The sequence below is a fragment of the Rhamphochromis sp. 'chilingali' genome (genome assembly GCF_963969265.1).
Source record: "Rhamphochromis sp. 'chilingali' genome assembly, chromosome: 13".
NCBI lineage: Eukaryota > Metazoa > Chordata > Actinopteri > Cichliformes > Cichlidae > Rhamphochromis > Rhamphochromis sp. 'chilingali'.
The window spans coordinates 34,671,686-34,685,552 of NC_137940.1; the positions used below are offsets into that span (position 1 = coordinate 34,671,686).

General features: G+C 40.5%; 1 protein-coding gene across 8 annotated transcripts in view; it reads left to right on the forward strand.

Annotated features, from left to right (window-relative positions):
• bcorl1 (BCL6 corepressor-like 1) overlaps window positions 1-9,657 on the forward strand; it is a 31,109-nt gene extending 21,452 nt beyond the window's left edge. For all 8 annotated transcript variants that reach the window (XM_080900256.1, XM_080900257.1, XM_080900251.1 and 5 more), the window contains 7 exons: window positions 415-602; window positions 782-1,048; window positions 1,147-1,313; window positions 1,803-1,948; window positions 5,179-5,256; window positions 6,336-6,507; window positions 7,459-9,657. In XM_080900256.1, the coding sequence (XP_080756382.1) occupies window positions 415-602; window positions 782-1,048; window positions 1,147-1,313; window positions 1,803-1,948; window positions 5,179-5,256; window positions 6,336-6,507; window positions 7,459-7,804 (1,364 nt within the window). In that variant the 3' untranslated portion in view covers window positions 7,805-9,657. The remainder of the gene's footprint in view (window positions 1-414; window positions 603-781; window positions 1,049-1,146; window positions 1,314-1,802; window positions 1,949-5,178; window positions 5,257-6,335; window positions 6,508-7,458) is intronic.
• The last annotated feature ends 4,210 nt before the right edge of the window (window positions 9,658-13,867 follow it).

The following is a 13,867-nucleotide window of genomic DNA, read 5'->3' on the forward strand; positions in this document are numbered from 1 at the left end:
CAATAATACAGAGACCAGCTTGGGGTCTGTCTGTCTATATCTATATATTTCTCTCAGAAGATCCACATCATCTATCTGTTAGTGTGGAAATGACATGCATCGTGAGTGTATATGTAGAGAAAAAGCTAGGACATGGCAGATTTGAGCATAAGATTGTAAAATCAGGGTAGAGTAGCTGGCAAACAGCAGTTTTCTTGTTTACGTGGATAAGATGGCTAAGCTTCCGGAAGTACCAGACAGTCTGATATCAGCACCTAAATTATTCCATTCTCCATGTTAGGCTTGGCAGATGGGGATGAGCACAAAGCTGCATCAGTGCAGTGTTGATAAATGAGTGGTGTGTAAAGATTAGGATTGTTGGTGTATCTCCTGTCTACCACTCAGTATAACGGCAGGTCTAATTTGCCATTACAGTTCCACAGGTGGAACATTGTCCGAGTCCCGCTGCCCCCAGTCCAGAGCCTCTTCCCAAGAGACCGTCAGTCACTCGCTCAGGATCGGTTCGCTACCAGGAGAGTGAAGAATCTCCAGAGTGCAATGATAAGCCTTCAGGGAAGAGGAAGTGCAAAAGCAAACACCTATGTGACAGTGATGAGCCGAAGGTAAGCTGCCGATGCTGCTTGTGGGAGGATAGCCCATCACAGATCATGCATAGTTGATAGAAACGAGGTACAATGGATATACAAGCTTACAGTGCCCCCCTGTGGCCTGATTGAAATCTATGTTTCTCACGTTTGTGATGGCAGCTGGAAGTTCTCTAATCAGTAAATCTGTGTTTTAGAATAAGACCAAACGCTGCAGTTTGGGCAAGAGTAGCGCCTCCCTCACCTTGGATGATGATGGAGCTGATGCAAAAGTACCAGTTAGCCCATCACCAGCTCCAAAAAGTTTGCCATCCTCTCCATCTAAAAAGAAAAGCTCGTCAGGAAGAAGCAGCGGTCCAGATTCTCTGACCAAAAGGCCCGTTCCGCCAGAGGTTCGCCGGCTGATTGTCAATAAAAATGCAGGGGAGACGTTGCTGCAACGTGCTGCGCGCTTGGGCTATCAGGTACAACCCGACACGTTTACTGGTAACAGGAATTTTGACATCAGTGGAAAAAATGCATGATAATCTGACAGTTTATCTTTCCTTCCGGTGTTCTGCAGGACGTAGTCCAGTATTGTCTCGAAAAGGACATCCGGGAGGTCAATCGGCGTGATAATGCCGGTTACACAGCTCTCCATGAGGCGTCCTCCCGGGGCTGGACTCAGATTGTCCAGATGCTGCTGAACAATGGTGCAGATGTCAATTGTAGTGCTCAGGATGGAACACGGTGAGGCTTCAGGCAGCATGACAGTGGCTTTCATCAGAGACTTTATAACAGAGAGATGTGTTACTTGAAAAATCTTGAAATGAGATTCAACCACAGAAAAGATGGTGGTGGAAGTTTCTTAAAAACCTATTTAAAGATAAGCTTTTTAAAGACTTAATTTGGGGCATATTAGTAATTTTTTAAGATTAAACTGGGGATTGTCTACATGACATTTTTATGTCCTCATGACCATTGAAGTTAAACTATTTAGATAATGCTTCAAAATATCTGCCCAGAGGTCTTTCATTGCAAAAGTTTCTTCTAGCAGGACTCTTCTTGAGTTACTTGTCATATGTGTAACCTTTGTAATAAATCTAAGCATGACCCCTGGAAACAGCATGTATAACTAAAGTTAGATGTCATTGTCCTACAGTCTTCAATATTTTCTGTGTAATGTAAAGTTGTGCAAATGCTAAAAGTCTTTTGTGTTTTGTCTGTTCTTCCCCTCAGCCCACTTCACGATGCAGTAGCAAGTGATAACTTACCAATAGTCTGGTTGCTTCTGAACCACGGTGCAGACCCAACTCTGGCGACCTACTCTGGACATACACCAGTCAAATTGGCACATAGTGCAAGCATGAAGAAGTTCCTCACAGGTAGTTCACCCTTCATATTCACCTTTACACCACTGGACAAGAGATTAACAGTTTATTCTTTGTTAAATTCATTTTTTTTAATCATCAACAAACATTTGGTGACACAGCAAATGCTTTCATAAAGCTATTTAGAATGAGACGGGAAAATAAATCATTGAAGTTGTAACTTTACAGTCATCCATCAAGCAGTGTGTCAACACATTAGTAAACTCTGCGCCCACTCCCACTGCATCGCTTTTGAGAATTGAACAATACAGGTTACATGAAGAATACATAAGAATTTCAGTCAAATCTTCTTCCACATCCACAAAGAGCCTGACAGTTGTTTAAATCATTGTTTTTGTTGTCTTCCAGTTGAATTTGGTTGTGTACTACTAAACTGAAACAAACTGAGCTCATCAAATATGTCTTGTGACTGATTAGGTGTTGATTGATTTATGCTTAATCCTGTTAGGAATGGTTTGTCAACTGATATCACACAAAGCAGATATGACATTAGATAACAGTCCAGTGCACTTGTGAGTTGGAGAAAATCAGCAACATATGGGTGTGGCTGTGGCTCAGGTGGCTGAGTGGGTCATCTACAAACCTGTGGACAGATGCCTGCCTGACTTTTCCTGGTAATGTGCTGAAGTATCCTTGAGCAAGATGCTGAACCACAACACATCCAAGAGAGTGTTTGTGTGTTTGGATGTTAGAAAACAATTAGGAGACATCACTGTGTGTTTGTTATAAGAACCAGGATCCTTAGTTTTTTGTTTTTTTTTTAAGTAACAAGGAGAATTTAAGTAAAAAGCTGCGGTGATGAGCTCTGACATGTCTGTTAAATTTGGAAGGACTTTTTAATAGATTGCTGTTCTGTAAAAACAGAAGAAAAACTTTTCTGAACAAATCATTTTTTGTGCCGTAAGCTTTTAATTCATTTTTATAAATAAGCATTTGGAAGGATGACATATGATTGCTGTAAGTTGCCTCCCTGGAATCAGTTAAAATCTGCTTTCCTCAGAAACTGTTCCCCATCCAAAGTTACTGCTTTGTGTGGCTGCAAGAAAAAAAAACAAAGCCAGCTTGTTATAAACATTAGGGGTGCAACGATACACAAAATTCACGGTTCGGTTCAGTTCGATACTTTGGTGTCACGGTTCGATATTTTTTTCGATACAAAAAATGTTCTTGCCTTTTTAATTTGTCATTTATTAAAATTATAAATATATATTTTAACTCAAAAGTACAGTTTTTAAATTTAATGTTGCTGAAATCTGATTGAGGAATCCCTCATCTTTGGAAAAGAGAGTTTATTACAGAGAAATGGCTCTTTCCAAAATAAAAGCTATACTATACGCTTCTTCTGGGCTATATTCTCAGCAGCATATTAAACATATCAGGTCCCCATAAGGAGAATCCTGTGCTAACGGCTGTCTAAATGAGTCGGGCAAAGTTTGTAGCATGCTGCTTGTTGTTTTTGTCTGCTTCCACTTGTCTTTGCACTAGGATGATGTCGGAGTAAATGTGCAGTCATATTCGTTGTGTTCCCACTAGTGCCGTCAGCGTTAATCCCGTTGAAATGACGTTAACGCCATAACGCGGCAAATCTCCGTTAAGAAGTTACCGTGGGGGGTTGGACGGTGTCAACACAAGCTAACTGCGCTGACGCACTAGTTCCCACAAATTGAGCATTGCGTGGCACATCCGACATACTGTTTTACTTTAGTCCATGACTCGCTTACCATCAGGGTCATGCTTCACATGAAAACCAAGATAGTTCCAAACGCCAGATCTGAATGAGGGTGGGGGAGGTTCAATTTCGGGTAGCGTTGAGGCAGTTGCCATGTTGCAACGAGCTTAGCTTCTGTCTTGCCAGCTTGCGCTGCGCTCAGTGGATCTGCACTCGACAGTGCAGCCTAGGCGGAGTAGTCGAACGCAGATCCACTGAGCGCTCAACACAGACAGCATCGTAAGTTGATAAAATAAATAAAAAATGTTGTATTGTTCATACATATGCGTACCGAACCGAAAGCACAGTATCGAACGGTTCAATATCGATACGAGTATTGTTGCACCCCTAATAAACATGACCACTTTCATGCAATGCTAAAGGTGTCTTTTCAGCACTTTGCCAGGTTAAACAATAAATAATTCACATAAGTCAGTGTTTGCTTGCTGCTGAATCTGGGTAGCATATTAGTCTCACATCGTACGTGCATCTCCAGGCAGTTTTTACACATCAACAGTGTTGAGAGAATAGAGTGCGGATATTATCCAGAGTTGCACCACACAACAGGAGATGGATGATGTCAGCCACGTTCTCACTGTACTGTCTGGTTGAGGTGAAGGGTGGCAGCTCAGATGAGCATGCACGAGGCAGGCCACATGACGCATTTTCACTCGCTGTGAATTCAGACTGTCAGACATCACCCCTGCCTACCGAGCAAACACCATTTACTGTCCGATCTCATTTATTAGGGCACTTTGATTGTCATAGACACAAGATTACTTACAATTTTGGGTTCTCACAATTATTAAAAATAATCAGGGTAAATTGTTTGCATTCTATTTCACAGTGAAGTTAGAGGTCCCCGTCTTTGTTTCGTCTTTCAGTTCGCCAAACTTTTAATTTTGTTGCTCTCTACGAGCTCACAATTACACTCCACCAGGCTGTGGCTTGTTTAGTTCAGCTCATATCTCTTTCGTTGTGTTTTATCAAATAATTTTTTGTAGAATTCGTGTTAAAATTGAATGAAAGCCACAGTAAAGAAGACAACTTGGTTATTTTTATTGAGTTTTTTCTGTAAGTCTGTGACTAGTGGTGTTAAATAATTGTGATCTCAGTTTTGACTAAAATAACTGTGTTTATATTTGCCATAATCAAGCAGCTCTGCTGCAGTGCATGTGTGAAAGTGGCTACAGATAAACAGAGAGATGAAGGCTCAGTAGTTGGTACAGAAAGACAGACATGCAGCTCTGATGGCCTGTTTTCTCCTTGCACTGGTAGCTGCACAGAGCTACACAATGGACCGTATCACATGCACAAGCTCTAACTTTGTTTTCTTTGCTGATGGTCTTAATTTAGTCCACTTTTCTTTCACCCTTATACCATTGTACGTTTTGCTTGGTCCAGAACAAGCACTAGCATCAGCCTTCATCTACATATTTCCACGTAGAAGTCATAACATGCAAACAGCCAGAGTCATAAAAAAAAAATAATACCACGTATTTTTTCTTTTCTCCAGAATATTTCACAGACCTGGAAGGCCGCAATGAACAGGATCCTAGTTTACCCTGGGATTTCTACAGCAGCTCGCTGTTCGGTGAGTAACCTTCACGCTGAACCTGTCAGTCTGCTGAATGTCAGCCCATTGATCAATCAAATACCCAGCTTTAATTTGTAAGCATGGTGGCATAAAAGTAATTGAAATTGCATTCCTATGCTGCTCCTGAGTCACAGGGAATGGAAGCCAGTTTATAGACTGGGCTCCAGCTTGACCACTGGCACGTGGAGGGGGTGTTAGCTTTGAGTATTAGCATCCGTGTTTTGTTGTAAACAGCCACAGGGAGCCTGTTATCTAGTGGAAGGAAAGCAGGATTAGAGTTGCATGGAAGGACTGAAGGAGACTAAAGACAAAGTGGTCTACAGCTTCTGAACAGTCTGAGTCACAAAAGATAATCAGGTTTTATAACTGCAGCGGTTTGTTAACTTTTAGTTTTTTTTGTTTTTCATTGAGTAATGCCAGCTATTTCAGTCATTTTATCAAAATCTGCCAGTCAATGGCAGCATGGATATTATAGTTGTCATTGTGCACTTTATATATCCACTGTAGAGGTTTGTATTTTGTTTCCATACAGGTTTAAAGGAGACTTTTATGTTCATTTCCAGTTCAGTGTTTCTATTCATTGACTGAACATGTGCTTCATCCTGCCTGGAAAAAAAGCTGTTTTAGCTCCTCTCCCTTTAAGCCAACTGTCTTCTAACTGGCGCGTATATATATGTGTGTGTGTGTGTGTGTGTGTGTGTGTGTGTGTGTGTGTGTGTGTGTGTGTGTGTGTGTGTGTGTGTGTGTGTGTGAAGAAGAAAAAAAAATTATATATATATATATATATATATATATATATATATATATATATATATATATATATATATATATATATATATATATATATATATATAATTTTTTTTCTTCTTTTTTTTCATCTGCTTTTATATTTGAAGCTGTGACTGACACCATGAAGTGTGTTTATGTGTATTTTTATATGTCACCAGTTGTATGTGTGTAACTGTTGGTATATACTGCCCACTAGAGGGCATGCAGACCTCGTTCATTAGTACAGTAACAGCCAGCTTGTCCGCTCTTCCTCCCTTTCTCACCTCAGTGAACTCTTCCCTTCACAGAGACTGACCAGGAGCCGTGCTGGGACTTCCTGCTGTCTGAGCAGAACCAGGAGTTGGAGGAGAATGTAACGGGGAAGACCGAGCAAGAGTCGGACAAAGATTGTCTTATGTTCGAGTTCTCCTCGGAGCCTCTGCTACCCTGCTATCACGTGCAGGTGTCATTAACACAGGGGTAAGTTCATAACGATGAGAGTTTACTGGCGACAAACCACACGGTAATAAATCAGATTTTTGGGGGGTGATACAATATCAGGCCACTCAAATGTCATCTAAATTTGGTCACCGCTCTGCAATATGCCTAAGAATTACAGCAATTTAGGGCAGATAGGCTATGATGATAGCAGATACTGATGGTTAAGACTTATAAGTAAACAGCAGTTGCTTCAGCTTCTGGTACATAAACATTTATTGGAAATGTACTAAAGATATCTGCATGATGTTCCAACCCAACATCTTTAATGTCATGAGTTGTTATTGTTCCTGCGTGTAAAGGGGAACAAGTACAGGATGATATGAAATATTTCTGCTTTTTTGTCTTCAAAAACACAATATTTAAGCTTCCGTTTCATTGGTCAGGTACTTTAATTACTATCAGATGGTGATGCTAGTATGGGGAGATGTTATTTCTGCAAAGAAAACCTTAATAGATCAGGTCATTGCCTCAGCATGTGTTACCTTTGGCAAATAGGTTATGGGTTTAGTTCAGTTTGTTGCATTTTTGTAGGATTACTCAGAAATTTGAGGGATTTACATGGGGCATTTACCAGAGTTGGGGCTTGGCCCAGCTTAGTAATGATTTGGTTTTGAAGCTGATCTGGATCCAGGACTTTTTGGAAGGATTCTTAACCAGTGTGCAAGCGGGCAAAGTTGGATATTTCCCATCATTTTGGGGCAACCATATTTTTTTCAGGTTATGCCACTGCTTTGTGACACTTGAAACGATATGATACTTAATAAGTGTCTCTGTGGTGCATTAATATATTGTTGCTTTTGTTGTCTGTCTGGACAAAAAAACTGGACTGTAGTTTCATGTTTGTTCATTTGACGACGCTTACACCTAAACTGCCAGCTCTCGTGTTGTGCATGCCACCTTCAGCTGATGTCTGATGTTTTGCTTTTGCAGTTTTTGCAACTGGTTCCTGCTGACGGATGTCCTGAAGCGCCTGAAGATGTCTGCGCGGATTTTCCGGGCGCGGTATCCACACTTGGAGGTGGTGAGTTTGTCGCACGCTGAGCTCTGGAGGCAGGTATCGGTCAGCCAGGTGAGCTCCGCTTTGGTTTCTCCCTACAAAAGCAAAACTAAGGAGGAAGAGAAAGAAGAGGAAGACGAAGACGGACTTGTGGATCTGGTGCGTTGTGTACCGGAGCTCCAGAGACTACTGGGTTCCTCGATTCACATCCTACAAGAGGACGAGGAGGAGGAAGAGGAAGAGGTAGTGACAAACACAGGGAAGCCTCACAGCCGATAGCCTCTCTTGAGCTGCGCCCCAGCACCACGCAAACTGTCATTTTGTCAGCCTTCCCTCCAGGCAGCAGCTCAGTGGAAACCTCTCCGTCCGTTGTAACGAGGGTCAAAGATTTTATCTCCAGCTACAGTAACGACTGACACTCCACCGATGACCTCTGACCTTTGGCAGAAGTCATCTGAAGGACCTGCACACAGGAGTTGTCGATGCTGGATAGCAGCTTTCAGGTTCCTATCTATAGGTATATTTGAATACATGAGAACTATTGAGTAAACCTTTTTATTAATTATGTATGTACATGGTAGTGTATATGTATATCTTGCCATCAGGGTAAACACATTTGATTCTATAAATGTATTCTTGTGGCAGAGGACGGATAATGTTTAGGACTTTTTTGTTTTAGTTTGTTCCTGAGGGAAAGCGATATTTTTCGACGGGAGATAATCCAAGGCTTTTATCTTGGTGAAGTCTTGCGTACAGCTAAGACGCTTAAGTCAGGGAGGCCATTGGCCCAGATGGTTTCTCTGTCAACCTGAGAGATCTGGAGACCTGCAGAGAAGAGATCGTGGCACATAACATTCAGACCTAATCACCTGCTCAGAGCCTCCTTTCCATTTTTCACTTCCGGTGTCCTCGAGATCATTTCTGAATGGACCTGATAATTTAAAGTGTTGATTTTTTTTCCTGTGCATTTCACATAGTGAGGCAGGCCCGCGAAAGCTGTTCCGGTCCCTGGTTGCAGTATCAAATAAGGCTGTTTCGGACATTGAGGCGCAGAGTTTGTTTACAGAACTGGACAGACAGTAGTCTTCTCTACGCGTCCTAATACAGAATCCTGTGGATCTCTCTCAGAGGAAACTTTCTACCATCTCTGGAGTCCAGAGGAGCCACGACGGTCCCCCAACTTCCCAATATGGTGTTTCCAGCTCCCAGAGTGCTTTGTGTTGCAGTGTTTTATTTACACTGTTTGTTGTGCTTAATTTAATAGTCATTAATATATTTGATCTCTTGTGTATCTGACAACCCTATCTATGAAAAATACTTTCTATGGTTGGTGCTTCATTCTGAAATGTACTTATTATTAGGATCCCTTTATTCTGAGATTTCCCTCCTTCATTCAAAAACAGTATTTCAAAAACAAAGGAGAAAAAAAGAGAGAGAAAAAAAGCAAAAGTACAGTTTTATTGTACTGGTGCTACACTAGATTTTGTGTTGACAATCAATGAAGTTTTGGTTTGAAGTCACAAACTAACAAAAGATATTTAAGATGAAGAGACTTAAGGTGTAAAGAAAAGTATAGTTTAGTTAAAGAAAATGGGATACAACAAGTGTGAGATCTTCAGAGAGCCTTTTATTTGATTCTTTTATAAGAAATAAACAAGAATAAAGCATGATTGTGAATCACAACTTAATGTCTTTTATGTCAAATTTATGTATAAAGTCCAATTTTGACATATTTCCTGGTGCGACTAATAATAATGATAATAATACCAATATTAATAAGAATTTTGAGTCAAGAAAGGGGCTTCAACTGCTTTACAGTTGAGTTTAGCTCGGTAATAAGCTTTTCCTCCCTTTGTTCAGCAAACAATAAAGCCCTGCCTGCCCTCGTAGTATCTTAATATAGCATTTGTATTTATTTATTGCACCTAAGATTATCCTGTAGCTGAATTGTTGTATTGTCACCTTTTAAGTTGTTAAAAAGTCATTTGTGTGCTCAAAATCATGAACAAGTTTACAGTTTAATGACAGCTGAGCAAACGGTGAGGTATAGTTTCAAAGCTGTAAACCACTCAGCTGACCTCAGCTTCAGTTTGTTCTGGTAACTTCTGTTTACAAGTGTCAGTGTGGGAAGGGATAAGTGACTGCATGCTTTCTAGCAGGCTGCTCTTTGACCCGTCCAGTGATGGTTGTTCCCATCATTGTGGGCTGCAGTGATCATGATTTTTTTTTCTGGCTATTAACAGGTTTTTGCAACAACAACAACAACTTAAAAATGCTCATAAAAATAAATAACTGACAACAAAGAATTTAATTAGGTGGAAAGAATAAATTATTGACTAAAAAGGTGTGGATACACCTATTCTGTTTATACAGTATATGCTATATGGCAACCAATTTATAGCTATGTTTCACCAAAAATTAACAACATCACAGTAAAGAATATGGAAAAATGTGTAAAAGCTGTTTGGTTTTTACACAGCGGTTGATGTATAACTTCCAGGGGCGAATAATAATCTTTTAAAAACTAAATCTAACTGGATAACTGATCAGAATAATTTCCCGGGGTTGTTTTGACTTGCTTGTAGAAAGACTTTGTCACCCTGCTGGTGATCTGTTGCTGTAATAGTATTCCTGGTCTGTAACAGAGCTGCAGGTTTAGTCATTTGATGCTGATAAACAAATGTCAGCAAGTCTGTCAGTACTAAAGCTGAAAGCAGCAATCTACTGTCTCTTAAAGCTGTTCCCAGTAATACATTTAAATGTAAGATTTCGATTGACTAGCACTTTATGATTTGTGTGCATATGTTGTGTTTTTTTCTTTGTTTTTTAATCATAGGGCTTAGATGCAGTTGTCAAACAGTCATCAGGGGCATGAATATCGTGGGACTTTGAGCTTTTAAAGATTTATTTTAAATGCTCTTTTATCAAGGTGGAATGATTGGGTGCACAGGTTTGACTTTATTTGGGCTTTTCTCACATCAACAGAGGTTCAAATGTTACATAAACCCATTTAAATGTTTTAATTATAGTAGAACCCTCAGCACCACTGTCTTTTAATTCGACAAGGCCTCTGTGAAGCTCTGAGAAGTTTTTGAATTAGGAATCAATTGGTTGATTGATTAATTCTCTTGGAGAATTGAAGATCTCTTGGAGACCTTTCTAAACAACTGCAGATTCCAAGATCATCAGTTCAAGCAATTGTACGTAAGTACATTTTATTCTGATGTGTCATCACTTTCCCAATATCTGGAAAGACGTCCCAAACTGTCACCCTCGGATTAGAGGAAATTGGAAGTGGAAATTGCTGGATCACCAGCGTCACTGTCCAGAGTGAAGCAAGTTTTACATCTGTGTACTGAGAAGGTGCTGACAAAGAAAGATGCTCCTGCTACAAAATCAACACCTTCAAGCTTGGTTTTCCCAATATCGGCTGTACAATCATTCCACCCGGAAAAAAGCTAAAAACTGTTTAAAAAAATGATCAGTGAATGCAAACTTAAGACCACAACAGCAAAAAGAAGCCTTTGTGAAAACAACCATCCTGCCGACGTCTGTGCTCCCTCCTCATTCAGCATGATCACAGGACCATATGAAAACAGTACATTTCAGACAGAAACTTCTTTAAACCACATCTTATCTCTTCTAACGCTGCTTTTGAGGACATGGTGGTGCTTGTGCTATGACGCAGCTGAGCCAAAATACCAGAAGGTGGCATCGTGCGAGACGTGCCACAACTCCTGCTTAGCCTGTAGGGTAGCTGTTCATGATGGGAACGCCTGCACTGGGTCACTGAACTCAAGATAAAATGGATCTAACAACAACTTCCATTTCCATAAGGGAGTGGGCACATGTTTCTATTATCAGCCCTGCAGTACTGAAAAGCAGCAGCAAAAATGCTTAAAACTGACATAAAAGAGCCATTAAATCTAATTTAATCCAAGTCATCACTTTAATCTTTATGAGATTACAGCTACTTACTCTTAAAAATCTGCATAAAATGAAAGAATGGAAATCAAAGGTTAGTTAATAAGGGCCATATTTATTCTTGCTACAGCACTGATAAGAATATTAGAATATCAGAACTAATATAATACAGCAACTGAATGTTTGCCTGGAGCATATGGGACTCTGTTTCAAGTCTCGGTGCAGATATATTTTATTATACTGATATTCAGCGTGCCAGTTGCAGCCCCTTGCAGGGCCTCTGGGTACAGATGGTCCTAACTGCACTGTAACCTGTACAGTCCTGTACAGGGTTACTGTAGTTCAAATACTGCTGCGACTGGGCTTTATCTCCCAGCAGTGACAGCATGTGGCGGCTGCCAGACTTACAGCACGTTCTGTGTGCGTTCATAACTATAAGTTTTTTCTGGTAATGTTCTTTTTAAAAATGAAGACTGAAATCTGACACCAGTGAAAAGAAAATGCTTTGTGGGTTTGAAATTGAAGTTTCAGAATTTAGACTTTTTAACCGTTTTACTTGTCACGTCATGGAAACTTTATCTGGATGACTCACTGCATTCCAAGTGATCCTTTCACAGAGCCTTTCTGGAGTATTGGGGAATCTTGTAAATCAGGCCTCCTTGCATCATGCTGGAGCTGCCTCTCCTCAGGTCCGCCTTCTTCACCAAGCCCCTGCCATGCCCCTAATGCTCATTGGGCTCCTGTTGTGCACCAGCAAACTGATTGGATAAAAAAAGAGGGCAAGTCAGGACAAGACCTACTCACAAACATGGAAAGTGGAAGCAAGGCCAGGTTTATACATGGAAACACAAAGGGACATGACAGAAAAGGTACATGATTACGAGTTAACTGTGTGAATGTCAGGGGGCTGGGTGGTCTTTCTATTTAATTTAAATTACAGCATGATCCTTCTGCCAGCATGCCCCTTTTCAGGTTGGTGATTATTTTGCCCTCCTGTGTATTATTTGTAATGAAAATGAGTTCCCATGAAAGTGTCTTGCCTCCCTTTGGGTTCACTGAGGACATCTGTTGTCTGTTAACAGTGCCTCCATCAGGTTATGTAACAGCCCTCTTTCAAAAAGGCACAAGAGGGAAGTCCTTCTCAATGAGTCTGCATGTAAGGCTCTGTCTCGATACTTCCTTTTCTCTCGGTCCCCATTGAAATAGGTTCCTTAAAAGATTGCTTTAAAAAACAAAACAAAACAAAACTGCTGACCAGAATCTTAAAGGTGCAGGAATAAATGTTTTAATCTGTCCAAGTGGTGCTTTGATTATCTGGCGATTGTTTTAGTGTTCAAGACAGATCAAACCTGCTTTCATCCCGTGAGACTGCACAGCCAGGCCTTTTGTTATGATCAGTAGGATTTAAATTAACGTGTTCACTGTCTGCAGTCTGAGTCTTCTCCGTGTGTCTGTATATGGCCGTGTTGAAGCGTACTGATGAATTGTAGTAGGCCTATTTTGAAACGACTCTCTAAGAACAGGTGTTAAATGTCCTGTGCGCTGATGTGAAGACATCCAGTGGTGTTTAATTCCCGACTCAGTGCTTTGAGCCCTGCGGTTCTAAATATAATCCAATGGGGAAAATAGCACTGTCGTGCATTGCCCCTTTGCTGTGTTGCAAAGAGATTGACCTTGTCCAGATATCTGAGTCTGCTTCTGCATGCAGCCAACACTTCAGGCTGCATGCACGTCTGGAACACAGTCACCCAGACGTATTAATGAAATATGGTTACAATTTAGAAACCATGAACTTTGAACTTTTAGCTACATAAAGGTCAAATAAGCCAGGAGACTACAGTGTGGTGACTCATCCTGAATATTGTGTCACATTTTGCCCAGTTTATGTTTCAGATTCATCTTAAAATACAAAAAAATGTGTTTGTCTTTCAGTCTGTAGACAACAGACTAAAATAAGACAATTCTTCATCAGATTTGTTAGGAATAAATCCTTAGAGTTATGCAATCTACATCTGTATTCAGACTCTTCACTTGGAACTCAGTGAAAGCACCTTTGTCAGCAGTGCATTGAGTCTTCTTGGGAATCTTAATACAAGTTTGGCACACATTTCTTCTGGAAGTTATGTCAGAATAGTGTTAGTGCACAGTCATTGCAAAAGTTTTAGTTAGTAGAGGGTAGTTTACCGCTGCCTAGATTTCTCCATCTTGTGAAACGAGGACTAAAGTATGAAATAAAATGTGATCTGTCAATTCCTGCATCGTAAATGTTGAATGTTTTTATACTGGAGGTGCGCAAAGTCACTGGATGTAAGAAGAATGTAATATATTTTACTAGGTATTCTTTGTATTTAATTTCTTGTGGAGTTGTAGGCCACAGGTGTGGATTTAACATGAAGTTTATTGCACCTAGTGACTTGG